The sequence below is a fragment of the Dermacentor albipictus genome, chromosome 2 (genome assembly GCF_038994185.2).
Source record: "Dermacentor albipictus isolate Rhodes 1998 colony chromosome 2, USDA_Dalb.pri_finalv2, whole genome shotgun sequence".
NCBI lineage: Eukaryota > Metazoa > Arthropoda > Arachnida > Ixodida > Ixodidae > Dermacentor > Dermacentor albipictus.
In genome coordinates this window covers 168,085,999-168,112,184 of record NC_091822.1, presented here as the reverse complement: position 1 = coordinate 168,112,184, position 26,186 = coordinate 168,085,999, and the positions used below count along the sequence as shown (strand labels likewise).

Here is a 26,186-nt window from a genome sequence, read left to right as displayed (position 1 = left end):
TGGCTCCTTTAGTTTCCGTCGTTATGCTATTCCAACTGCGATCACATGTAACTTGTTTGTAACTTATTGTGACTACCTGTCATAACTCTATCAAGAGATGTGACTTGGCAGAACATGCTTTTATGTTGGCACATATTTCAAACATTTAACTGGAATTTGCTGATGGTGCTTGTGTTTCTGCAGAACAACAAGTCATCCACGGTTGCTCGACTGCCCGTCCATGCCCTCCACACGAGGAGTGTATATCGGTGGATGGACGTAGCCAGTGTGTGTGTCGGCGAGGCTTCACGTATGACACGTCGATTGCTAGATGCAGGGGTAAGTGAAAGTAGTTTTGAGTACAGATGTCACAGTCCTTGAAGCACGTGGTGATCACCTAGCAGAGGGATACTGATGAAACACAATATATGTGCATAATTATAGGATTTATAGCAATATCTGAAATTTCTAACTGTGTAGGAATGAATTTAAGCAACCTTTTCAGTCCCATGCTGTTAACCTCAAAAAGATAATGCTCTTTTCCTCGCTTGTCAGTGAACACAACACACAATCAACAAGCATCATGTGCCTTGTTGACAGTGTGCTGAACACAGAAGCACCAAAGCTTGAGTCAACATAAACATTCTGACTGTCCTGACAGTTAATTGTAGCAAGTTTGCCACTTTATCTCAGGAAGGAAAAAAGTGAATAAATCTCACAGTCATATTTATGCATACCATTTCTTCTCTTAAAAGCAACATGTAAAGACTGACACATAAGAATATTGGTTAGGTTCAGCTTCCGTTCTGAACTCTACTTCAGCATTGTCTCACATTTGCGTGGTTGCTTGCTTTCTCTCACTCCCCCTCCCCTCCCCCAATCCCCCCACTCGAAATCTTACCATTACCATTACCTTACATTTTATCTTTAATTGTTTTTCAATGTTTGTTCTTCCAGATATCAACGAATGCTCGGAGTTCAGAGCCAGCTCCCCTTGTGGCCTGAGCGCCTTCTGCATGAACCTGGAGGGCAGCTACCTGTGCCAGTGCCCACGCGGTAACGTCGGCGACCCATACACCTCCTGCTACCCAGAGCAGATCGATTGTCAGAAAGACAGTCAGTGTCCTGGAAACACCATCTGCATCAAGGACCGTTACCAGAAGGGAGTCTGCGGCTGCAAGCATCCCTTTGTTCAGGAGGGAGAGTACTGCATCAGTAAGCGTGCGCTTGTCATTTTAACCTCGGTGCTCTGTGTTAATGACAGCTTGTAGATGTTGCAAATAATGCTTACATAATTAATTTGTCTCTGAAACGCAAACTCTGACCCAATTTGTCTGCACTTAAGTTATACTGAAGTAAGGGAAATGCAGACGATGTTGATATTTGCCAGCTATTGACACTTGATATTTGAAATTCATCTTTCACATACTGCTGTCAGAATTATATTCTGTGCGCTTTTTAATTTGTATTTTTGTTTATGTTCAGGTGTTACTATACCTAGTCTTTTCATTTCTTCCTTATTTGACCAAGGCTCAAAGTGCTCAAGTAAAAGCCTCATCTCTGCTCTGCAGGGTTTCCCTACATTTACATTTTTCATTAATAGTATGCTTTAATGAATTTAAAATACAATCAAATCGGAAGGTCGACTAAAATAATGAGCGCATCAATATGCACGAAGGTGTTGCCTATGGTTAATATCTTCTTATTTTTTATTTTTGCAAGTGTGTGTAGAGCTCCTCTTTTTCTAAGACTACAGCTACACCAAACGATTGTGACGTTCATCTTAAAACAAACCCCAACCTAAAGTAAGCATAGGTGTGCCATTTGCTCCCTTAACAAGAACCTTGCTTGGTTGGTAACATTTGCTATACGTAGTATTCTCAAGTGAAAAAAAAAAAAAATTTCCCCCATTTCTCATGCACAGTGGTCAGTCGAAACTGCTCGACCACAAACCCTTGCCCCGAGAACCAGGAGTGCATTTTCACTGGCCCGAGCTACGGCTTCTGTATCTGCCCGAAGGGATTCACTTTAGAAGCCACTGGGTTCTGCCGAAGTGAGTCACAGTGATACCAAAACTTTTTCTCATCCCACCTACACGAGAAAGTACTGCAGAGCTGACAGTTTCTCATTGTGCTTCCAGATATCAACGAATGCGAAGAGATCAGCGAGTACTCGCCATGTGGTGCCAACGCCCAGTGCCGCGATGCGGTGGGAACGTACCAGTGTCTTTGTGCACCAGGATATACTGGAAATCCTCGACAAGGCTGTTCACCCATTCGTAAGCTTCTCTCATGTTTTCTTAAAATGTTTACAAGGAGTGAAAGCCAGCACATATGCTATCATTGCTAGTTATTAGACATATGCAACTATTCTTGAGGTTTTTGCTGGCCCAATATGTTTTCAGTGCATTGTAAAGCCACGCCAAAACCACTGAGGGCACAGTCATGAGTCATCAATAGTCAAAATGTACCCATGTTTTACCTTCAGGCTGTTCCGTTACGTTGATGGGCAACACTACTAAACTGACATTACTGTCCTAGCCATGCAATAGTGGATGCAGTGACTCTGTCATTTCTGTACTATGTGGAGCCCAGTCATAAATTGTTTCGAATTGCGTAACATTGTTTTATTTACGTATCTGTTCCTACAATGTCCCATAGTTCTCTTTGGACATTAAACAATGAAGCTTCGGTTAATTGAAGCTACTGATCATTCAAAAATTGGTTGTCCCCGGGGTTTTGCATTGACTCGATTCAAGTGTATTGATTCAGGTGGCACACAATTTCACCTGCCTCACTGCATAATTCAGTGTACAGTCTTCGTTGTCTTCGACTGTGAAAAATGTCTCTTCTCTTTCGCTATAAAAGATATCCACATGCCCCATTCTTCAACAACGTCATCAACGAGCCGTTTTTCACTTTAGGAATTCGCTGTCGGAACGACCCAGACTGCCCGTCAAACGAAAACTGTGTTCGTGGACAGTGTCAGTGTCTTCCCCCGTACATACTGGAAGGCGACTCTTGCAAAGGCGAGCATTCTTTACTGTCTTCATCTTTCTTTGTATATTCTGGCACTTTGCCCATGTGCTTTGTGTTATTGACAGTGTCACCTACGAAGCAATTTGTAGGAATGACAGAACAACCAAGATGCATTCACTGAAAATAGTGGTAATGTGTAAGCTACGGAGTTATGAAGACGAAAACCATACGAGAAATAAAGTGTTTCTATTCAGCGCCATATCGCTTGCTTCCATTCTGGTGCACACGTGTGAGCTGCTGAGATTTGAGGAGAGCTCCTTCAATAGAAATCTTTCTCGCCATACAGATCCTTGTGCTTGGATCCAGTGTGGCCAGTATGCGACATGTGCCATCACGCCGGCAGGACCTCAGTGCCAGTGTAACCCTGGTTGCACTGGTAACCCGCAAACTGGCTGCTGGGGTAAGCTTGACACTGATTACACTAGTTGCCTTTAGTGGAGTTGATTTAACGAGAATCTGTACTGCTCGCCAAAATATACCACATGATAGACAATACCCTTATATGGCACTCTGGTACTGCAAACTGAAAGCAGAGGGGAAAAAGAAGAATGAAGAAAAGACATGTTCATCGTTTTTCATGTAGCAGTAAAATAATTTGTCAGGGTCTCATGATATTTGGTAGTTCAACATAGACAAAGACTTGCAAAAAGCATTTGCAGAAATATGCTGGCAGTCTCCGTTATTTTCCCTGATCTTATTTTGCTATTTGAATGAGCTAATAAGTGCTAACTAACCTCGCTATCACTCAATTTACCGTTTCAAGTCTGTCACTGGTTGTCTCTTCAAGATTTACCATAAGTTTCACTTTGCAGCTAAAAAGTGGCTGCTTAAGCAAAATTGCTTTTATTTTCCTTTTTTTTTTCATGCACCCACAAATATCTGTCTTGCTTAGGTTGTCTTCAGAAAAGACTCAAGTTCATTATTCCGGTCTTTATGTTTTTTGCAGATGTGAACGAATGTACGTCAAACCTTCCAATTGACCCGAACGGCCCATGCGGAGTTGGAGCCATCTGCATCAACTTCATCGGTGGATTCCAGTGCGAGTGTCCACCGGGAACCACAGGCGACCCGTTTGGAGTTGGATGTACGTCAAATCACTTTGTCGCTGCTCTCCACATCGCTCATTCCGTGTCCTCTCCTGAGCTTGAGTTGCTAAAACGGTGGCATCTTTTGTTGCAGGCCAAGGATCCGCTGCGTGCAGGTCGGACGACCAGTGTCCTCGCAACGCTGTCTGCGAAGCAAAAGGCGCCACTTGCTATGGTGAGCTGCTTCCCTTTTTTTTTATATTGGTGCATATGAATCCATTTTACTATCTGATTTTCATATGTGCAATACAGTAGTACCCTGATGTTTGCATGATTTAGGTATTTGCAACATTGAGAGCTTTCTTCGAAGCAGTCACTTCGGTAGCCTAGTACTTCAGCAACCAGATTGCTTCAATACGAAACTTCAGGTTGTTGTTTCTTTGTGTTCATCAAATGGCATGGATGCAGATGCATCTAGAGACTAATTGGAACAAGTTAACAGTTTGTTTAAGATCCGAGGAAGCTCTTCCTGTTGATAGCAGGTGGCCCAGAAGTTTCCCACAAGAACACTGTTGTGTGTAGCTGTAAGCTATCTCCATGATGACAGAGAACCCGCAGTCACTCATGAGGCACTTTTCTCACACATAACAGCACTGCAAATGTTTCATACTAATCTTAGCTTAATAGGATCATTGAATTGAGACATTCACTACATCAAGGTCATTTGCCTTAAAAAACATACCAGATCAATCAGAAGTGATACCTCCATTTAATTTAAGTCTAATAATTGTGCCAGTTATACTGTATGAGTAAGTTATGCCATGGGGGTTCCACTTTCGTGTAGCAACAGGTTAACAAGAGAGTTCAGTTGAGTTTTTCTTGCTTTCAAAGTATGCGAAATCTCACTTTGCACTTATCTTTTATATATAGAAATACACCACCTCGTCTAATAAAGTTCTAATTTTAATCAATTTTCACATTTTTATTGGCGGAAGTACGTTGTGCATCATCTCGTCATTGTGTTGCCTTCCATTGCTCTTCAGATCCTTGTGTGACATCCGAGTGCGGTCCAAACGCTTACTGCGAACCGAAGGACCACAAACCAACATGTTGGTGCCGGCCCGGCTACGAAGGTGATCCCTACGACCTTGAGAAGGGTTGCCAATCACGTAAGTCGCAATCTAACCGGTTATTCTTGGGTTACGGACTTCTATCCATATTACTGTGTACTGTATTGAGGACTGAGAAGTAATGACTTAGTATGCATAATATTCAATAAAGAGCAGGCACATAGTGTTCTGCGCACATGTGAGCATGTGGCAACATTGTGCTGCATGTAAAGCAAGCAACAATAAACTTGCCGTGGCCCAAGCTTGGATATTTGGAAATTCCGTTTAACTTAAGCTAGTCTCAAAATTCTGATTGGCCTTCTATGTTTCCAGTGCATCCTAAAGCAGTGCAATCTAAATAAATGAAATGTAGATTTCTTTTAATTAGAACATTTTGACTTCTCAAGTCAGAGGAGCATGGCCAAAAACTTCAAATTGGGACACTCATGAGAAATTAAGGGTTCAAACATGCCCACATTTGATGTACACGGTGTTGCATATGTTGGCGGACGCCACTACATAATAGTGTCACCAGCCCACCGCAACTGGAGTGGTGCATCTATAACAGAGTAGCTGCTTGGGCTGGTTGGTGAAAAGTTCTTTCGTCAAGGAAACACTCTGTCTTGTTGCCATCTTTCCTTCCACATGAATTGTGCGCTAAATAAGGTGTTTCTTCGACAAAAGGGTGGTGTGCCTACATCGGTTTGTAGAACTGTTTCTGGTGATGTATATAATCTGTTCTAGCATTGCTGGGTGCGCATACCTGCTTATGTTACAACCCGTTATTCTGTTCTGAGTCATGCCTTTTGCAACTTTAAATGAATCGAACACGATTCAGCAGTCTCTAGAACGTTTAATTTAATTAGCTAGAGTTGACTTAAATTGGGAAGTTTCTGCTGCATTTTCATAATAGAGCAGTGTCGACCCTACCTTTGGGTCTCTGCAGAAAGATATGTGTGTGCCTTTGCAATTAGGAAACTCAACTCATCTTGCGCATGTGATTAGCCATACATCGTGAATGTATCATACAGTATAGGTGACTAAATTGGAATTGATATATTTTGTGTCTTTCGCCTCGATCACTCACCATGCTCTCTTTTTCTTTAAAACTTTCCCAGCATGCTCCAAGGTCTGGTGCGGCACGAACGCACACTGCATCGTCAACTCGAGAAACGAAGGCGTCTGCAAATGTTTCGAAGGCTTCCGCGGAAACCCCTGGGAGGGAGGAGAATGCTCACCCGGTATGCAAGTCATCATTTTAAATAAATCAGCCCATCAATCAATCAATTAGCTAGTTTTATGAAGCCCTCAAATGTTCAGTTGGCATCAAAAGTTCACGGCCCGTGGGTTTTGCAGAGAGTAGAATTTCCAAGGAGCTTGGGACCGCAGGCAGTAAAACCATACAATATTATGTTCTTTGCATATACTTGCACACACTGGAAATCGAGATTCCAGGCTGCATAGCCGGGCTGCAGAAATACTACGTTTTCCATACAGTTCCATGGCCCATAAACTTTTAACGGCAACCCTATGCACTGTGTGGTATGTAGATATAAGAACTAGCTTCTCAGAACCATTACTTGCTTAATGAAACTATGGAAAGTACTGTTTGCTGTTTCATTCTAGCAGGTTTCAGTATTTTGCAAAACCTTAATGCTTAGAACCATACTGAAGAATATTTTCTTTCTAATTGTGGCAATTATTATTTTCAGCTGTTCTTACTTGGGCACAAACCAATTTCTAGGGTATTTTAATGCGCGTGTCTGTTTCAATTACACTGTTAGCATTTTCACTCACATTGTCAGATGATGCTCTTGAGTAGTGAGCGGGGTGTCAGCTGGCATCTGATTCAATGAGGTTGCCAGAATTATATCTTTAACCATTCTATTGTGTGTCTGAAGCAATGTCAATCATTGTAAGCTCTTCAGTATGCGTGCAACCTAGATTTACTTCTTAATTTTCTTTTATACCCAGAGTCGCACTGTTCAGAATCCAGGCCTTGCGCCAAAGGACAGGAATGTGCTGCTGGCTACTGCATAGGTTTGTTGACACTCAAATGACAGATTTTCAGCTATTCTTTCAATTCACTATTACTTGAAAATGAGTTGTTTATCCTTGTTTCTTCTTCATTAGATCGATGCAAGAACATTCAGTGCGGCATTGGAGCACGCTGTGACGAACAGACTGGTACCTGCGTCTGCCTGCCGTACTTCCTGGGCAACTCGGAGGTCATGTGCGTTCCACGTAAGCAAGTTTATCACCTTCCTGTTGATGACTGTGAGTTCAATGAGGAATTGTGCAACATGGAAAACTAATTAGATTAAAGCAGCTTAATAATATATTTACCACATTGTCTGTTTCCCTGCAGCTGTACTGCCACCTACGTGCAATCCGGGATGCGGAGCTGGGGCACACTGTATGTACGCTGTGCACAACAAGTGCGTCTGCAACCCTGGACTCTACGGAAATCCATACACGGGCTGCAGTGAGTGCTTACCACAGTTTACCTTGGACCAGATCATTGTGTTTCACTGTCTAGTACAGTACCTCCGAAAGAAATTGCAGCACACAGGGTTGCAACATTTTAGCTTAGATAAGTGAAAGCACTTCACTGCTTGGGAGTGTGTAGCTGTGTGATGTTTGTATGGTTCCGCCTGCCAAGAACTGGCCTGTGTGACCAGTACAAGTCGCAGTATGAATCTTAGGGCTGGACTGCTGTAGAACCTTCTTTATACATATTCACAAATAGATGTGAGGAGAAGCCTGCCACGGAGTCTCAGTGGCCATGGCATTTCTCTGCTGAGCATGAGGTCACAGGTTCAATCCCCGGTCACGGTGACCACATATTGACGGAGGTGAAATGCAAGTACGCTTGTCTACTTTAGATTTAGACGCACATTAAAGAACCCCAGGCGGTTGATAATAATGTGTGGCCCCCCGCTACAGTGCATCTCACCGCCATTTTTGTTTCTGTGGGTATCGATAAACCAAATAGCGAGAAGAAGACACTATTCAGAAAAATGTATTGCGTTATCTAATCGAATGAGATAGTTTGGATATTGTCCACCACCATGAATGTGTCCGTGAGGTTCTACTGCATTCGTAGAACCTGTTCTTGTTTTGATATTGAGTACAGAAAATAGTTCTGCACTATAGCTTAACTGCGGGCCTTAAAATCAAAGTTCTTCATCTGTATTTTGGGTTTGGCATTGTATCATCATACTTTTGGTAAGAGCACAACATTAGCATGGACAAAATGAAGAAAAACACGACAACAAAGTACTGTGTTATGTTTTCCTTCCTTTTATCCGTGTTGCTTTTGCACTCTTACCAAAAGTACGATGATTCCTAGCCAACTCACCCACCTTGCTATCTTGCTCTGGCATTGTATAACCTGGAAGGATGCTTTTGTGTTTCTGTGTAGTGCATTTATGTTGAAGGCTTTGAGCCAAGCATCTCGGGAAGTTACTGAAGCAGCGTTAGTTCACCTACGAGATGCAGTGTGTGTCAGTCTTGTGCATTAAGCTCATCGTAGTCACACACAGCCAATTGTGTTTTCAGCTCACGACAAGCCGCGCTGCACTGCCACCACTTGCGGAAGCAATGCCCACTGCATTGAAACGGGTGACAAAGTGGAATGCCGCTGTCCAGCGGGATTACAGGGAAATCCATTCACTCGGTGTGATGGTGAGTGTTGTGGATGCTACAGTGATCTGCAAATACCTGGTACTCGTCAGATAAAATGCATTCTTAAGTGCTCTGGACTTGCATTACTCATTAGGAAGGAGTTAGTAGTCTGGGTTTGACCATCAACATGCATGGTATTGGTATTAGGCTTAGTATTAGTGTTCTATATATATATATATATATATATATATATATATATATATATATATATATATATATATATATATATATATATATATATATATATATATATATATATATATATATATATATATATATATATACCTACTATCAGCATTTTCTTAGTATAAGCTTTATTAGGCTTGGTATGAAGCATAGCATAGGTATATCTACCAGAGTTAGCAGCATTCTGGTTTCAACCAGCCATGAACAGGTTTTGACTTGGGAGGTGGCATCAAAAAGTTGCACGCGCAAGTAATACTGCATATGTTTTGAATCAACCATGCTAAGGTCATTCTAAGCTGCACAGTTATATCCACTGTTCAAATTTTTAAGTGAAGCTGTGCATAGCATGGATTCTTTCTATTCATATTTCTTATTATGTTGCCTCAGTGTAGAGAGCACCTTGTAAAATTCTGTGGGCTAACACGCTTGCATGCAAAGCACGTCTCTACATGCATGTGCAAGGGGCTCAAGCTCAGTACAGCTGCGTACAATTTCTCACTAAGAATTTCTTTATGTTTGCTCATTGGTTAAAGTCAGTGGCCTAAAATTTCTCATTGTTATGCTGTCTAGGGGCCATTGATCAGTAGCTATAACAACCACAGCACCATATGTATAGCATAATTACTCCATGTCTTTCTAGCTGCAGGTGCTTGTCAATTAAGCATTGTAGGGCATGACAACGCGAATTCAATAGCATTGCTTCATAACTACAATGCTTTACCCTCACCTCTTTCAGACATTGATGAATGCCTTGGTACTGGCAGCGTCTGTGGCACCGACGCTAGTTGCCTCAACACCTTTGGCAGTTTCAAGTGCATCTGTCCAGACGGAATGATCGGAAATCCACTGTTCGCCTGCAGTAAGTTTTGTTTTTCTCCTTGTTTTAATATTTTTTGCCAGAGCTCCGTGAGCAACAACACTTTGAGGTATAATAATTTATGGTATGCTTGAAACTGAGGATCTCACAAAAGTCCGATCTAGTCAGAGAAAAAGCGCAGTATATATTTTCAGTTAGGCAATGAGCATTTCGTCCCACTCACCTAGAGCCTGAACTTTCCCAGAAAAGACACTAGCTCTAAGCATTTTCTTAAAAACATTCAGCTTTGAGCTTCGTTTGTCACTTGCCATCAGGCATATGTAAATCTATATAATACAGCACAATGAATTTTTTGAAGAAATTAATTATGCATTGATGTAAAAGGACTATTAACAGGCTGCCTATTGCTCTCCTTTGCTCTTACTTCAACATATGAATTCGCACTTGACACTTGGTGTTTGTTTATTTCAAAAGTGCACTCTGTGGAATAAAAGAGCAGGCAAAGGTAGTACAACATATCCAGTATGAATTGCTCACATATCATTACAATTGCTTGTTCAACCTCTGTTAATAGCTATAGTTATCATGTATCGGAAATGGTCGGCTTTGAGGACATCCTTTTTTCAACTACTGTGGGTCACCTTAAGCCTTCATCTTCCTGTGAACTTCCATCTCGTTTTAATTGTGTGAAATTACTAGTACATATTATAATGCGCATAATATCTGCTTCACGCTGTGTGCACCACACTAGTGGTGTGTCTGTCTAGACTTGTATTCCACAAGGTGAACATTTTAAAACGAGGTCATACCAACTGGCTTCATTCACAGCAATAACATTGTACTTTCATGCTGCCTTCGCGCATACTTCAAGATGTACGCAGGGTACGTAGGCACACTAGAACTGTTTCAGTAGCACGGGCAAGACCACAGGGAACTGATCCCGTGCCTCGCTGTTTATCGATTCAGCTCCTCGGGGACCGGATACGGTGATACCAGGAGGAGGTGGCGGTGACGTACCTCCACCACCAGTGCTGCCGCCCGTCCCGGTCACGACCTTCACTCCTCCCATTCCACCCGTTGTCTGCAACACGGATCACGACTGTGGGCCTCTCAGTGTTTGTGTGCCTGGAATCGACAACCGCCGACATTGCATCCGTGAGTTGGCTGCTTGTGTGCCTTGGGGAGGTAAAGATTTGCCTCTACTGCAGTAGTACCTCACTGCCTGTAGCTTGAATTTTGAACTTGGATTTCTGCATGAAAATATCTGAATAATGGAACTTTGAAAATAAACTGTCTTCATAGGTGGACCTTATTCCCTTTTAGTAAGTAAAGAACCTTTTTTTTTGTTGCATTTGTCAACATCTGGCACTTATGTCAAGGTTTTATGTGAATCCCACCACTATCACCTTCGAGATTACTTGACGCTAACTACTATTCACTTCCACTTTGCTTTGAACCAAGAAATTGGTATTTGCACAAGCCTAATAAGCAGCTATGAAAGCACAGTTGCTCTAATTCAGAATTGCCCTTATAATTTTGGTCTGGCACTATACTGAAAGTGCCATGTTGCATTCGGCAAACATGTCTTTTTCACACAAGATTTTTCTTTTAATTTGCAGAATGCCGCCAATCTCTTAGAACCTTTCTATCATAAATTGTCCGTTATGACATGCACTCATCTTCAGATTTTCATACAGCATTCTGTGTCAACAAAGGGTACAACAAAGTTTCGTTTCTTAAAAAAAACACACCTGGAGAATGTGAACTCTGTTACTTTGGGATCCATGAAAGGGCTTGTTACCCTCATTTGAGCCATCGGTAAATTTTCACTCGTAGGTCCCTGCGAAGACAGAGTTTGCGGGCCAAACGCAGCTTGTACAGTGGAGAATAGGGTTGGCGTCTGCCAGTGCATACAAGGATTCCAAGGCGACCCTGGTGACTTGGAGACTGGCTGCACACCACCAAGAGGCAAGTTGATGCCTCTCACAAATGCTGGCACGAGATGGCAAACCGCAAATTTAATCTTCTCTCAATTAGTCATTCAGCCTGCTCTGCAGAGTAGGGTAATCATCTCTGACACAACTTTAACTCAGCATATTCAACAAGTGTGTTGTTCAATTTCTAATGCTTGTTGAAGTCGTTTGCACCAAAGCAGTTGGACACGCGCTTGAGTTTCTCTGGTGTATTTGCTCTGCACCGTCATGGCTGCATAAATCCTACACTGAATGAATGAATGCGTGTTGTTTAGTGGCACAGGGACCAGGTATGGCCAAAGAGTGCCATGCCAGTGTTAGTGACTTCGCAACAGAGTGCTGAGTTCTATGAAGTTGATGTGACGTGGCTGTAAAGGGGCCTTAAAAATAGTCAATGTTAAGCACTTAAAATCTACGTGTAATAAGATTATGGCAATGACCAATGATGTGTACTATGAGCATTAAAATGCACTGCAAAAAAATGATACAATATAGAAAATATGTCAGATGCCAAGATTGGCTAGAACACTACTACCTCACTAGAGCTCTTGAAACACAAGAAATTCTATACTGTGTTTCATATTTAGCAGGCAATGCTATGGAAGCTGTACAAGTAGAATGATCATGGCATGTGCATTTCGCGCAGTGCAGTTGTTTCTAATCCACGACACCTCTAACGGAATAACTACTTCCTACATTACAACCACAACTTGCGGACATAAGGGTGCATCAAATTGCATATTGTTTGACCACCGTTGTGCTTCCGCTATGTGACATACTATACTACGACAAGCATTGCGCTGTGACCGTTAGTCACAGAAACATGTCAATTTGCTTGTTCACAGGCAAATAGGTTCAGATCTGCAACACTTTTCATCTAATAAATACATGCGTCATATTTTACGACATAAAATTGAGACTTATCCTTACATCAAGTTACATGATGTGTACCTATATCTTTCTTTCTTATATGACATGTTGTTTTTTGCTCACAAATGTGAGCAATGAGAGGAGTCTCTCTAGCCATCGTAGCATTGCCTGCAATCTATGTATGCATTGTGCAAGTGCTTGTAGTTAAAACTTGCGTGTATGAAAAAAGCAGCACAGTTATTTATCAACAGAGTAAATTTAACAGGATTAGATTTATCCAGTCCTGCCCAACTTACTGATGCTACGAGCAAACCTCCGGCAATTTTGCTTACTTACACCTTTTCTTTTTCTCTGTCTTTTATTCAAACAGCTGGAACCGTCTGTGAAACGGACGATGCTTGCAATCCTAATGCTGCTTGCGTGGTCAGCCAAGACAACACCCGCAAATGCCAAGGTACCATTTTCTCTGCATTTGTGTTATTATTTGTCTCTAGGTATATAAGTTTAGGTTGCAAAGTAGCAGAGACAGTGAAGTACTAACAACGACATGTCATTTTTCTAAGTAGTCTACGCAGTGTTGCCTGTAGAACACCGATACACAAGATCGTAAGTGCCATTGCGCATTGAATAATCAAATGCAATGTGATTTTTACAACACTCTTGAACTATTAGCCTACTTAGTAATGAATACAGTATGACTTTACTTCATGGTTCAAAAACAGCATGACTTCACTTTGCTTTGACAAGATGGAAGGCACACCATTTGCCAGCGCCTTCACCACAAAGTTCAAAGAACGAGAGAGCAGTTAACAGGAAATGGTTCACCAGAAGCTGTTTGCAGTTATTAAACACTGGTGATTCAGGCCAGATTGGCAATTGTTGCTTACCAAAATTGATAGCAGTGGCAGACATCAGAAATTACACTGTGATCTATAGTAAGCTCTTCAATTAACTAATTCTAGCTAATTAACATTTTAAATGACATTACTGCACACACTGCATATATTTAATCAAAGCCAGTAAGTGTCCAAAGCATATCCGTTTGGCAGGAATACGGAGACTAGTGCTTGTTCCGAGAAAGCCACACTGAACCAATAGCTAAATGCATTAGCATTCCATGCAGTTTCTGACGAATCCTGCCTTATATAAGCACTGCAAGGCAGAACAAAGCACCAGCACATTTTTTCGTTTATTCTCAGGACGGATATCTTGAAACTGATGCTAGTCTCGTGAATTTCACTTACTGGACGTGCCTAGAGTAATAACCAGCCTCAATTCACTTTCAGTCTTATTTTTCTCCAGATTAATTATGGTGTATTTAAAACCAAGAAAAGAAATTCTTTCCTGCCACCTAGCATATTTATTTGCCAGAGAAGACACAGGTACAGACAAGGAGTGTGTACTATGCTTAACTTAATTCACTAAGTTCGGAGTCTCTATATCTTTAGGGTCTTGTTACATTTATTTTGTGCCACTGTGTTTTATAACATCATCTTCGATCCACTTTACAGATGTCTGCGTCAACACTCAGTGTGGTCCAAACGCTGTTTGCCACGCCATTAGCCACAGAGCAAACTGCATTTGCAAGGATTCCTACTACGGTGACCCCAACGATCTTATTCGTGGCTGCACAAGTAAGTTGATTTGGAATGCACGCATTTTGCATTTCTTGACACTTGTTATGTATTTGCAATATCTGTGTAGTAACCAACGTGAATATCTTGGAGATAGTTATGACATCTTATTCAAATACTTCATCTATTTATGAGTTAGAATAGTTATCAACTGTGTTAGTCGATCAGCCATTCACTAGCCTGGGCCTCTAGTCTGGTCCATCAGTACTTTTGGAGGATAGCATCACTTTCAGTGAACCCTGGTTGGCTAGTAGAATGCCTGTTTCTGAAGTAAGGTGTTGCACGACTCCAAAGTAAAGTTATCTTAAATGTGATCATTTGAGAATACGACCCCTGCAGTGTAATTTACATCAGTAAGTAAAAAGGGTGGCATGCTAAATCATGCCACATAGTGATAGACCCTTTGCTTGTATTTGTCTAACACTATCTTGTAATAGGCCCCATACTTGCTTTAATTTCTTAATATTGTGCCGTTTGCTGTTATGTAAACTTGGAGGTAACGTGAAAATCTGGCATAAAACTGAGTACCAAGCAATCAGTGTCACAAATATTGGTTGGAAAATATTTCATTTAATTGCATTTAACTTTACTTGCCTTTTGAGCAATTATCTGGGAAGCACTGTTTGCAGTTTTTCAATGAGTGAGCTCCTACAGTGTATTCTTTGAAAGCAGTGAAATTACAGACAAAATAAATAGAACCCTGATCCTAATCAATTATTCTTCCTTTTTGCAGCCAAACCACAACACGAGTGCTTGGAAAACAAAGACTGTGGCGAACGTTTTGAGTGCAAACTTGGCACCAAGGGAGTTAAGCAGTGCCGAGATGTCTGCGAAGACAAGACCTGTGGCAAGAATGCTGTCTGCTTGGGAGAACATCACAAAGCCATCTGTGAATGTCTGCCAGGCTTCATTTACGACGGCACAGGCTGCCAGGTGCCCGACGATTGCGCGGTTGACCAAGACTGCCTTGAGCATGAGGCCTGTCGCCACCAGGCTGGAGGAAACAAGTGTGTCGACGTCTGCCTGCGACACGCTTGCGGTCCGAATGCAAGGTGTGTGGGACAGAAGCATGTCCCAACGTGCTTCTGCCGCGAGTCCTTCTTGGGCAACCCGAACGACCGCATCAGGGGTTGTCAGCCGCTACTCGACGTCTGCATCCAGGATGCTGACTGTGCGGAGAGCGACCGCTGCCTACCCGACTCGAGAGGCATCAAGAACTGCACCAGAACCTGCATCAAGACTCGCTGTGGCCCCAATGCACATTGCATTGGCAGGCTTCACAGGCCTGTCTGCGAATGTCGGGAAGGTTACAATGGTAATCCCGGCGATGTTGCGCAAGGCTGCACACCCATAGCTCGTGACCGTTGCCACAGCAACCATGACTGCAAGGGATATGAGGTTTGCAAGATTACTCCAGTGGGAATCAAGGACTGCATTGAACTTTGCCTCGACTATGAATGTGGACCGAATGCAAACTGTATTGCCATGGACCACCTGGCAGCTTGCGAATGCCTCCCGGGATTCGCAGGAAATCCCCATGACCTGCGAAGAGGATGCATGCGACACTTGTGTGAGCAGGACCACGACTGTTCCGACTCTGCCGTATGTTTGTTGACTCGAGTTGGCATCAGGAACTGCACCGATCCGTGCTGGGACAGACGCTGTGGTCCCAATGCTGACTGCATCACAGTGCACCACAAGGCCACTTGTGAATGCAGGCCTGGGTACGAAGGACTCGCTGATGACATTCGAGAGGGCTGCACTCCTACTCCGAAGTGCCGAACGAGCAGTGACTGCAGGGATGACGAGATTTGTGCCGTTGACCGCAACGGCATCAAGAGTTGTCTTCCAGGTTGCACTACCACCTTGTGTGGACAAAACAGTGTCTGCCGGACAGAGAATCACATAACTATCTGCCAGTGCCGCGAGAACTTTGTTGGAGACCCGTACAATCGTGAGACTGGGTGCTACGTTCAACCTGAACGATGTTACAGGGACAACGATTGCCCTTCTATTGCTGTCTGCAAGAGGGTATTTGATGGCAAGAATGATTGTTACGATGCCTGTGAAGGCCATAGTTGTGCTCAGGGAGCTGTTTGCCAGGCGGTTAATCACAGGCCAACTTGCGTTTGCAAGCCTGGCCTCGTTGGAGACCCCCTGGCGGATGGTTGCCACATTCCGGACGAATGCCAGATTGATGAGGACTGCAGAGAGGATCTCATTTGCCGACCTGACACAACAGGCCTGAGAAAATGTGTTTCTGTGTGTGTCTACGAAAAGTGTGCACCAAATGCTTACTGTACAGGTGTGCGTCACAAGGCTCAGTGCATCTGCCCCCCTGGTACACAGGGGGATCCTTACAATCCTCACATAGCTTGCTTGCCAACTCAGCCTGTTGCCGAAGGTTGTACCTCTGACGATGAATGCGCCTCTCACGAGGTGTGCATTCATGGTGACAAGTGCACCGATGCTTGTGAAAGAAAACAGTGCGGCCCCAATGCAGTTTGCCGTGTGCACAACCACCGGCCATCTTGCCACTGTCTGCAAGACTATAAGGGTGACCCTGACAACCCAATAAACGGATGCCGGCCAAAGGACGAGTGCCAGATTGACGAAGACTGCAAAAGGCTGACTGATGTCTGTCGAACTGACAACACAGGCAGCAAGAGGTGCTTTGACGCTTGCCAATTCAACAAGTGCGGGCCTAACAGCGTCTGCGTTCCAAGGCAGCACTCATACGAATGCCAATGTCGGCACGGCTTTGTTAGGGATCAAGAGAATGTGCTTGGCTGTATTGAGCGAGAGCACGACGAATGTCGCAACCACACTGGCTGCCCCACTACTTCCGCCTGCATTCCTAACACCATTGGTGTGATGAAGTGCGCTGAAGTTTGCATCAGTTTCAGCTGCACACCCGATGCAGACTGCATTGCATTCAACCACAGGGGCCGTTGCACGTGCCGAGAAGGCTATACCGGAGATCCCAACAGCAGGGGAGGGTGCCAGAAGATTCCAGAACCAGAGTGCATTAACCACGCTGACTGCCCCCACCCCAATGAGGTTTGCCAGTTTGATGAAGCCTATGGCGAGCGCAGATGTCAAGATGGCTGCAAGTTCCTAAAGTGTGCCCCTCGTGCGGTGTGCGTCGTCGACAACCACCTACCCAAATGCACATGTCCAAACGGACTCTACATTGGCGACCCTTACGACCAGCGTGAAGGGTGCAAACAGGTGGAGTGCCTCAAAGACGAAGATTGCCACATCACCAAAGCCTGTTTTCCAAACTTTTACTGCGAAGACCCTTGCGTAGATGGCTGTGGAGTCAACGCCGGCTGTGTGGCTCAGAACCACCAGCGTATTTGTCACTGTCGTCCTGGCTACACTGGCGATGCCTTGGTTCGATGTGAGGAGATTCACTATTGTGATTCCAACCCGTGCCACTCTTCGGCAAAGTGCATCGATGTGCCTAGCGGCTATGAGTGCGTCTGTACAAACGGCTTCATAGGGGATCCATACCGCCAGGGCTGTCGCCATCCCAACTCTTGTCCGCACGGGAACGGGGATTGCCCTAGTCACCTTGCCTGTTACCCCGACCGTCTTGGTCAACCAATGTGCCAAAACCCCTGCGACCATTTCAAGTGCGGCTTGAACACCGCATGCCGGGCCGAAGGCCACGCTGCCACTTGTGAATGCCAGGTGCACTTCAGGGGAGATCCAGCTGTGGGATGCAGCCGTGAGTCTGTTGTCTGCCTGAGTGACCACGACTGTGCGTCTGGCTATGCTTGTGTCGACGAGCAGTGCCGCCTTGTCTGCACCCGAGAAAGCGACTGTGCTGCCGGCGAGAAGTGCATCAACAGCCGGTGCGTCCAGCCTTGCTTCTCCCACACGGATTGTCCTCCAAAAGAAGCATGCCTCAGCGCTGGTTACTGCCAAGTTGGTTGCAGAAAGAACAGCGACTGCCAGCACGATGAAACCTGTTCACAGAACCGCTGCCAGAATCCGTGCGAGATCAAGGGCTTGTGTGGCCCCAATGCAATTTGCAAGGTCATCAACCACGAAGCCAACTGCAATTGTCCTGATGGCCTTACAGGAAATCCAACCCCTATCATAGGCTGCAAAAGGCCGGTGGTTACATGCACAGGATCTTGTCCCAAGGGCTTGTCATGCATAGAGAACAGGTGCCGAGCCGTCTGTAGTGGTTGCATCATTGGAGAAGCCTGCGTCAACGACTTCTGCATGTGTGAGTTTGTGGATTTCTTGAATTAATAAGTTGTGAGTGTCCTTACCACAAAGTCAACAATTGCTAAGTAATATAGAACTTAGGTGGTGAACGCATTAAAAAATTATTTGTTTCTTTCTTGCGTTGGGTGCGTGTAGCATCACTACTCTAGTGTTCCCTGAGCTTCTAGCTCATTTCCTCAAGAATAAAAAGGAAAATGACTGACGTATGATTCATCCTGATAACACTGTTTTTAATGTATGAAATAACGATTTCCTCCCAGTTGGAAGTTTTGGACAGTGACGCTATTCCTGTGAATTTGGTTTTCATTTGAGACATATCTTCACTGGCAGCAGCTGGTGATAATTGAAAAGGCATTGGAAAATTATGCCACTACTGTCTAAGACAGGGTTGTTTCAAATATAGTGTTCGTGAGTGCGAATTGCAACCATGAATTCATAAAGGAACAATACAGAACTGGGGGTTACTGTATATGGGGACCATGTCATTCAACCGCTCTCAGAGCAGGCTGCCTGCAAAAACATCTCTTCCTTTGTTGTTGTTGTTGTTTGTTTTTGTTTTTTGCTTAGTGTGAATGCAGTTTGTAAGCATTTGACATGGATCTACCTGGGCAATAAATAATTTCCTTCCCTCTCTTTGTTCGTAGCGGCATGCTCTGGTGACAGTGACTGCCCGGCTGGAGAGCTCTGCATCCACGGCTACTGCCAAGTAGGCTGCCGATCAGACAGTGACTGCCAGGTGTACCAGCTCTGCTCGCTTAACCACTGCTCCTGCAAACCGGGTTTCCACACAGTGGAACATGGCTGCGAAGGTGACTCACTCATTCTTTCCCATCCTAGCAACATGAGATGTGCCAACGTAGGGCCCGATGTTGTGCCACAGTAGCCTTACAGTAGACACTGTTGGTGCAACTTTGGCTCTGCTTACAGTGCTACTTGAGATCTGTGCCTGTAACACATACGTATGTCTAGTAGGAGAAACATGCCACTTTGTTATATCCGAACCTCATTATAAGCATTTATTGATTACATGCTGATATCGATAAGACCCTTTACGTTTACTTCATTTTCCAATAATTGCTATATATGTGTTTGTTACATCAAGGTTCAACTGTGTTTCACAAGCTTACATTAGCTGGGTCAAGTTCAACTGCTTTCCAGACAATCGGTTCATGCCAAGAAAGAAAGCAGCTAACACACTTTGATAGAAGCATTGATATGACTCTACTGCCGATGATTTTATTTCTAGGATATGTCGATGAGTTTGTCTCTTCTTTTTACCCCTCTTTTCTGTTCAGATATTGACGAATGCCTGAACAACCCGTGCCATTCCACCGGCATCTGTGAGAACACCATAGGCAGTTTCGTGTGCCGTTGCCCCGAAGGATTCATCGGAGATGGCTTCTCCGGGTGCACGAATCCTGGCGAATGCCCTAGAGGCGATTCGGATTGCCCGCTGAATGCTGCCTGCGACCAGAATGGCGTGACCAAGTGCATAAGTATGTTGCTCATTCATTATGTCAACTGTAAAGTGGAGCATGCTGTGCTAACTCACATTTAGTCTCATTCGAAGGTCATCACGAGCAATGGAAATTGTGTGCACATAGCTATTGAATTACCTAGAAGTTATGATTAAAAATAAGCTTTGTGTACCGTTTCACCTCTACTGTCCTCTCTTATGCATGTCCACTTTTTAAAACACTAAAAGCTAAAAAAATTTTGAAAAGCTTGATGGGTAACCATTATGATGGAAATTCTGTTTACCAGTTTCCAACTAAAAGTATGTCTTTTCTAAGCAGTTATTACGTAACTCACCTTCGGAGTTGTCATCAACGTGTCACTGTCTTTTCCAATGAGGAGCAACATTCTCAGGAACACCTTCAATAACTTGGGAAAGAGCCATGGTAACATTTTACAGGAAACAGTGTTAGTCTCAAATGCCAACATTTTAGCTTATGACTGGATAAATTACTAACTTTTGTCAGTTTGATTACCAATTGGCAGTCTCCGTTTGCTTGCTCTCGCAAGACTAACTTGACGAAATGTTCGCCATATCTCCAGATCCTTGTGAAGAAGAGCCTTGTGGACCAAATGCAGCCTGCACTGTGGTGAATCACAAGAGACAGTGTGCTTGTCCTCGAAGTGCCCTGTACACCGGTGATCCTTATGACAAGAACAGAGGCTGTGTTCAAGGTACATTGTGTTCACCTCAGAGGTTTTATGCATCCAGCAATGACCTTCTGCAGTCGACTTCTGTTGAATTGACACAATCAATTCAACATTCTTCTTAATTCTGATGTGTCTTGAAGTTCCAAAAGGCACCCATACCTTTTAAAGCCCTTCCATTATTCTGATGTTAAGAAACTACTTTGAACCAGTTTTGCATGTCTTACTGGGGTCCAGTTGATGGAAGTTGACTTAGCTGATACAGTACCATCTGTTTGCCTTCTAAAAGCACATAGTCACCCTCCTGCAAATTTTATTGCGATGACATTAACCAAACATTCTGTTTCCTGCTCCTTTTATGTATACTTGTTTTTCCAAACAAGAGGAATCTGTTATATCTTCTAGTTGTTTATATTTATGTGACAGTTATTCGCTGAGCTGTGCAGGAATATTGATGCCAGTATATACTGGTATCGTCCGAGTTCTATCATTTTATTACTAAGTGTAGTTTAACCGCTGATAAGATTAGGATTACATCATTGATGAGCTGCAGCATGAGGCTTAGCAAATAAATGCTGTTTTTCTTGCAGTGGACTGCCTTCATGACACGGACTGCCCAGTCAACCAAGAATGTGTTCATTTTGTTTGTGAAAGTAAGTCTCCCAAGCACTGAGCCGTGCATTAACGTATCGTGTCTTGATGTCCCTTTCAATCTCAATACTGCTGTTGCGTTGCTCAAGGCATCCGTTGCTCAAGGCATCCTTCGTGTGTTCCTTTGCAGGCCCTTGTGACAGGGTACAGTGTGGACCTCACGGTACCTGTACTGTTAAGGACCGCCAGGCCTTCTGTGAATGCAAGTTGGGCTACGAGAACAACGGAAGACTCAACTGTGTTGGTAAGGCTGCAGGTTGCTTTTTTGCTGCGCCGCAGTGTGCTTCAGATCAGGGAACTCTAGTTGTTATTGTTGTATCTGCGCATACTGTTATGATACAGCTTTCTTCCTCCGGTGCCACATTTTTGCGAATATTATGCAATACCTTCTTGTAAAATTACTCGTCTAAGCACGAGCGTTGTCATCAAAACTGCGCTTTAGGTATATGGCGCAAGATATTTGCCCCCCTTTACCCTTCAGTGCATGCTGAGATTAGCCACTAGGCAACTGAGCTGTGCAGAAAAGCCAGCGTCTCAGTGTCAGTGTTAGTATGGGTGGGTACCCACGTATTGAAGAGGGCGTCCCTTCTAGGAATCTAAAGTGGAAAATGGGGAAAGGGTATGATGGAGCTTAACAGTCTGAATACTTGGTTCACATCTATGATACGGATGGATATCCTGCCACACCATGCTGAAACGTTTTATTTAAAACCTAAGGTTATGACTTGTGTCAGGATTGCAACACTTTTATTTCTGGTTAATTAGAGTGCCCTCTGGGATTATGTTGAGGTCATGAATGTAACGCTGTAACGGTACTCAGAATATGATGGCACTCAGTATGTGTGCATCCATTTCTACATTCACATTGTTTTTCTTTTTCTCTTGTTTCTTTCAGATACGGATGAATGCAAACAGCACCCGTGCCACTACACCGCCATATGTGAGAACAATCCGGGAAGCTACATCTGTCGATGCCCTAGCAATTTGATTGGCGATGCCTACGGAAAGCAGGGAAGCGTTGGATGTAAGTGTGGCATTGTTTGTTGGAATTTGTACTTAAGCATTTTTGTGCCCAATAAAGAGCTGCTGATCAATTTCTGTTAAATTTTTTTCACTTGTTGATGACAACACATATTAACCTGAACTTTTCCTGCCCCCCTCCTTTTTTTTTCTTTCTTTTTCAGGTCATGATCCAAACATCTGTTATAATGGAAATGCTGATTGCCCTCCAACATCAGCTTGTATTGACATCAATGGAACACCATACTGCAGAGGTTTGTAATGGCCTTTCAAAGAGATGGCAAAGACTTCAGTATTTTTTATCTTGCTCTACATATGCTAGTGACAGTCAAAAAAGGATAACAAATATGTTGTCTTTGTTTATCTGCACTGCCTTCTCTTTCTAAATGCTTCTTTACCTCAACAATTGCAGACCTGTGTGAAGACCCAACGACATGCGGCATCAATGCCAACTGTAGCACTGTTAACCACAGAGCTGTTTGCTCTTGTCGTCCTGGATATACAGGCAACGCAAAGCACCGCTGTGAGCTGGGTGAGTATTAGTTGCTCTAACTATTAAACAAATACGAGTAAAGTGAATCGGTAATTGTGGTCTCCTCCCAAACTATGGTCAAAGCCAGTGCTTCACGTTTCTCTTTCTATAATTCTTAGCATGAAATATTGCATGCTTATTACACACAGAAATAACAAACCTGTGGCGTGCGAATTGCTCACTGTCGCATGCTTCATTTCTAACACTGCTTTATTTTTTTCTTTATGGTAATTTTCCAGTTGAATGCACGAGGGACGAAGAGTGCCGCAGCACCGACATCTGCATCCGGAACAAATGCGTTGGTAAGTTTTGTGTAGAATGTAGTATATGTATTTACAACATGATAGCAGGGCTCGCAGTTCCACCTGAATGCTCTTAATTCAGATGTCACTCTCCTTACCAAATGCCAGATGTTCATGCGAAGACTTGAGCTCCCTCTCACGTGCCTTCTGCTCCTACATTGTAGATTCGTGCCAGAGCAACGCCAAGTGTGGCGTGAACACCATCTGTGTCTCTCAGGACCACCAGGCAATCTGTCGATGCCGGGACGGTTTCCGCGGCAACCCCAGCACGGGATGCATAAGTGAGTATGGCTGTCCGTTACTCAAAACTGGAACACCGACTGTTGAAACGGGTGCTTGCAGTGTGACACGCTGTCACTCTCTACAATTTAGTTTGTCTGTTCATTGAGCATCATTATTGCTGAAACTGCTAGCTTGCTTGGAAAAACACAAAGTACAGTAGGCTCTCTCGAGATAAAAGATCAACATGAAAGAACTTTGGTAATCCGTTCATCCTACAAGAAGCTTAGCTCAGCAGAATCGCACTACTTATGGGCAACTAAACTAAGGTGCCTTAACTATTGAGCTTACCAGACACTTTATTGTAACAAAGCTCGTCTTGGAGTGACTGTACTGTATCACTAAAGTCATGAAAATGCTGCATCTGCCATATCTTGTGTTACAAATCTTGTTACTCTAGGCTTCATCTAGGTAAGGCAGGGACAATAAATTTCAGAAAATGTAAACAGATGCTGATAAATGCGAGGCTTAAAGGGAATTCGAGCAGATCTTGGTATTAACTGCCACAGTGCATCAGTAAAGCGAGTATCTGTGGATCCATTGACAGCTAAGGCCTCTGGAGACCTGTGCACATGTGCGGTTGAACCTGTGTGAAGTAACCCGTGTGCAATCTGATGGGAATATACTTTTTCTCTGCATTCTTGTGTAGTACGTGTATGCAATAAACTAGGTAGTCTTACCCTGTGCTGTTATTTCTTTGTGTTATCTGCTGTTCACATTATTACAACTTCTCAGTGTTTTCTTTATTTGCCTCTTTTATCGTAGAAAACATTCCCTGCTCAAACGACAATGGATGCCCGATTGGAGAATTTTGTTACAAGGGGCTCTGCAGAGGTGAGTCTGTACAGCTCATTTACTAGCTATAAGTTATTATATTAACTATTATTAACTATTAACTATTATTATGTTATTATATTAACTTATATATAAGTTGTTATTAAATAAGCTTTCAAGTTATTTAAGTGGTGTACATCTTTGGTTTTCTGGTTCATTCAGCAGTGTTGTTCTGTTCATCTTTTCTGTCACTGAGAGGAAAGAAAAATATATCTTATTTTTCGAACCTAAAGAATTCAAACCACAATAACCTAATGTCTACAAATACTTGTTTCATTAGTCTTGACCCCATTTAATGAAGTGAATCACAATTAACGTGGGCTCGTTTTCTCGCAAGTACTCGCGGCCTAGTTTTTACTCACTCAAACCTTGGTCTCTTTTTCAGTCTATTGCCAGTCGGACAGAGAGTGCGGCAGCAACGAAATCTGCGAAGATGGTAGATGCAGAGGTAAGCACAACGCACCTTAAATTCTCAGATAACACTGCGTTTGGTTCCTGAAGAACTAGTGGCCATCAGCAAAGGCCATCGGGAAAAAGTTTAATTACAACTGCCTTCTCATTCGTTGCAGAAATTTGCCGGTCCAACAGCGACTGTCCTGACCAGTTCCGATGTGTCACTGGCAACTGCGAGCCAGGTTGGTTCAAAGATAATTTCATAAATGATTTGGTTGGTTTTGAATGGCTTAGGATTGATCACTGAGTTAATGTGTGTGTGTGTTTTCTTTTTTCTTTTTTTTTTTTTCAGTTGACAGATGCTTTACCAACACCGAATGCACTGAAAACCAAGTTTGTAGGTCAAGTGAAAGAGGCTATGACACTTGTGGAGGTGAGTGAAAAATGTAGCAGCCGGTGTTCACAACCAAAGTTCATTGCATAATAGAGCCAAAAAACTGCTTCTCCAAAGCCAGGAAAGTTTTGACCACTACCTTTTTTTTTTTATCTTAGGCCATTTAAGCCTCATTTTCATGTTTGTTTTACTTCAGCACACCCAAACTTAAAGAAAGTTGTTTTACTTGAAGATACAGACTTTCATGTTCATTGCTGATTATTTGCATTTGAGCTCACAGGTGCCAATGTTACCTTTTGGGGGTGGAGCTTGGAATGATGGGTGCCTATTGCATACCACAATGTGCATAAATTGTAAACTGGCATGTTAACCTGCAAACACTTATTCAAGCACGTTTGGGCGCCATTACAGATCCTTGTGAGAACATTCTTTGTGGCCGAAATGCCATCTGCATCTCCAACAAGCACAGTGCCGTCTGCCAGTGTCTAGATGGATACGTTGGCGATCCTCTCGATCAAAGACAGGGCTGCATCAAAGGTGTGAAGTATTTCCTTACTCTTGTCTGTTCCTAACTGGTGTTCAATCGCTCTGACATTCACACCGATGGTACTTTTACTGAGTCATTTTCTGAAAGTTATACATGAATAGTTGTACTAGTAGCAACAGTGATGGGCTAGTTCCCAGTCCAATATAGCTCAGGCTTATTGGACTGGGAATAAAGGATAGCAGACCAATCTTGAAGGAGGCTGTGATTCACAGTGCATCATGAAACATGCACAGTAGTTATATGCCGGGATGATAATGAGTATAGTTAAAGGAATGTTAACCCCTGCATGAAACAGTACTAGCAAAGAAGTGTTAAAGTTACTCTAATTAAAACAGCCTAGCATGGACTGTGAAAGATTTTACACGGCAATTTCAGGATTGCTAGCTCTTCTTATTCTAAGTGATAAACTGTTCTTGATTTTTTTCACCGCAAAATTCAACAACCTTCTCACATTGTACGCAAGAGATGTTTCTAAAACAACCAGGTGAGCTTTTCTGAGTGACAAAGATTT

General features: G+C 43.3%; 1 protein-coding gene across 1 annotated transcript in view; it reads left to right on the top strand.

Moving 5' to 3' along the window:
* LOC135910607 (uncharacterized) overlaps window positions 1–26,186 on the top strand; it is a 375,300-nt gene that overhangs the window by 293,836 nt on the left and 55,278 nt on the right. Inside the window, exons 21-55 of the mRNA XM_070534413.1 lie at window positions 184–318; window positions 937–1,194; window positions 1,904–2,032; window positions 2,120–2,257; window positions 2,903–3,007; window positions 3,304–3,417; window positions 3,964–4,101; window positions 4,197–4,277; window positions 5,086–5,211; window positions 6,270–6,392; window positions 7,126–7,191; window positions 7,285–7,395; window positions 7,520–7,636; window positions 8,713–8,838; window positions 9,761–9,883; window positions 10,808–10,996; window positions 11,678–11,809; window positions 13,055–13,138; window positions 14,196–14,318; window positions 15,052–18,558; window positions 19,205–19,369; window positions 19,856–20,056; window positions 20,619–20,750; window positions 21,314–21,376; window positions 21,505–21,618; window positions 22,270–22,398; window positions 22,559–22,648; window positions 22,807–22,926; window positions 23,166–23,228; window positions 23,393–23,509; window positions 24,273–24,341; window positions 24,727–24,789; window positions 24,911–24,976; window positions 25,087–25,167; window positions 25,540–25,665. Coding sequence (XP_070390514.1) covers window positions 184–318; window positions 937–1,194; window positions 1,904–2,032; window positions 2,120–2,257; window positions 2,903–3,007; window positions 3,304–3,417; window positions 3,964–4,101; window positions 4,197–4,277; window positions 5,086–5,211; window positions 6,270–6,392; window positions 7,126–7,191; window positions 7,285–7,395; window positions 7,520–7,636; window positions 8,713–8,838; window positions 9,761–9,883; window positions 10,808–10,996; window positions 11,678–11,809; window positions 13,055–13,138; window positions 14,196–14,318; window positions 15,052–18,558; window positions 19,205–19,369; window positions 19,856–20,056; window positions 20,619–20,750; window positions 21,314–21,376; window positions 21,505–21,618; window positions 22,270–22,398; window positions 22,559–22,648; window positions 22,807–22,926; window positions 23,166–23,228; window positions 23,393–23,509; window positions 24,273–24,341; window positions 24,727–24,789; window positions 24,911–24,976; window positions 25,087–25,167; window positions 25,540–25,665 — 7,524 coding nt within the window. The remainder of the gene's footprint in view (window positions 1–183; window positions 319–936; window positions 1,195–1,903; window positions 2,033–2,119; window positions 2,258–2,902; window positions 3,008–3,303; window positions 3,418–3,963; window positions 4,102–4,196; window positions 4,278–5,085; window positions 5,212–6,269; window positions 6,393–7,125; window positions 7,192–7,284; window positions 7,396–7,519; window positions 7,637–8,712; window positions 8,839–9,760; window positions 9,884–10,807; window positions 10,997–11,677; window positions 11,810–13,054; window positions 13,139–14,195; window positions 14,319–15,051; window positions 18,559–19,204; window positions 19,370–19,855; window positions 20,057–20,618; window positions 20,751–21,313; window positions 21,377–21,504; window positions 21,619–22,269; window positions 22,399–22,558; window positions 22,649–22,806; window positions 22,927–23,165; window positions 23,229–23,392; window positions 23,510–24,272; window positions 24,342–24,726; window positions 24,790–24,910; window positions 24,977–25,086; window positions 25,168–25,539; window positions 25,666–26,186) is intronic.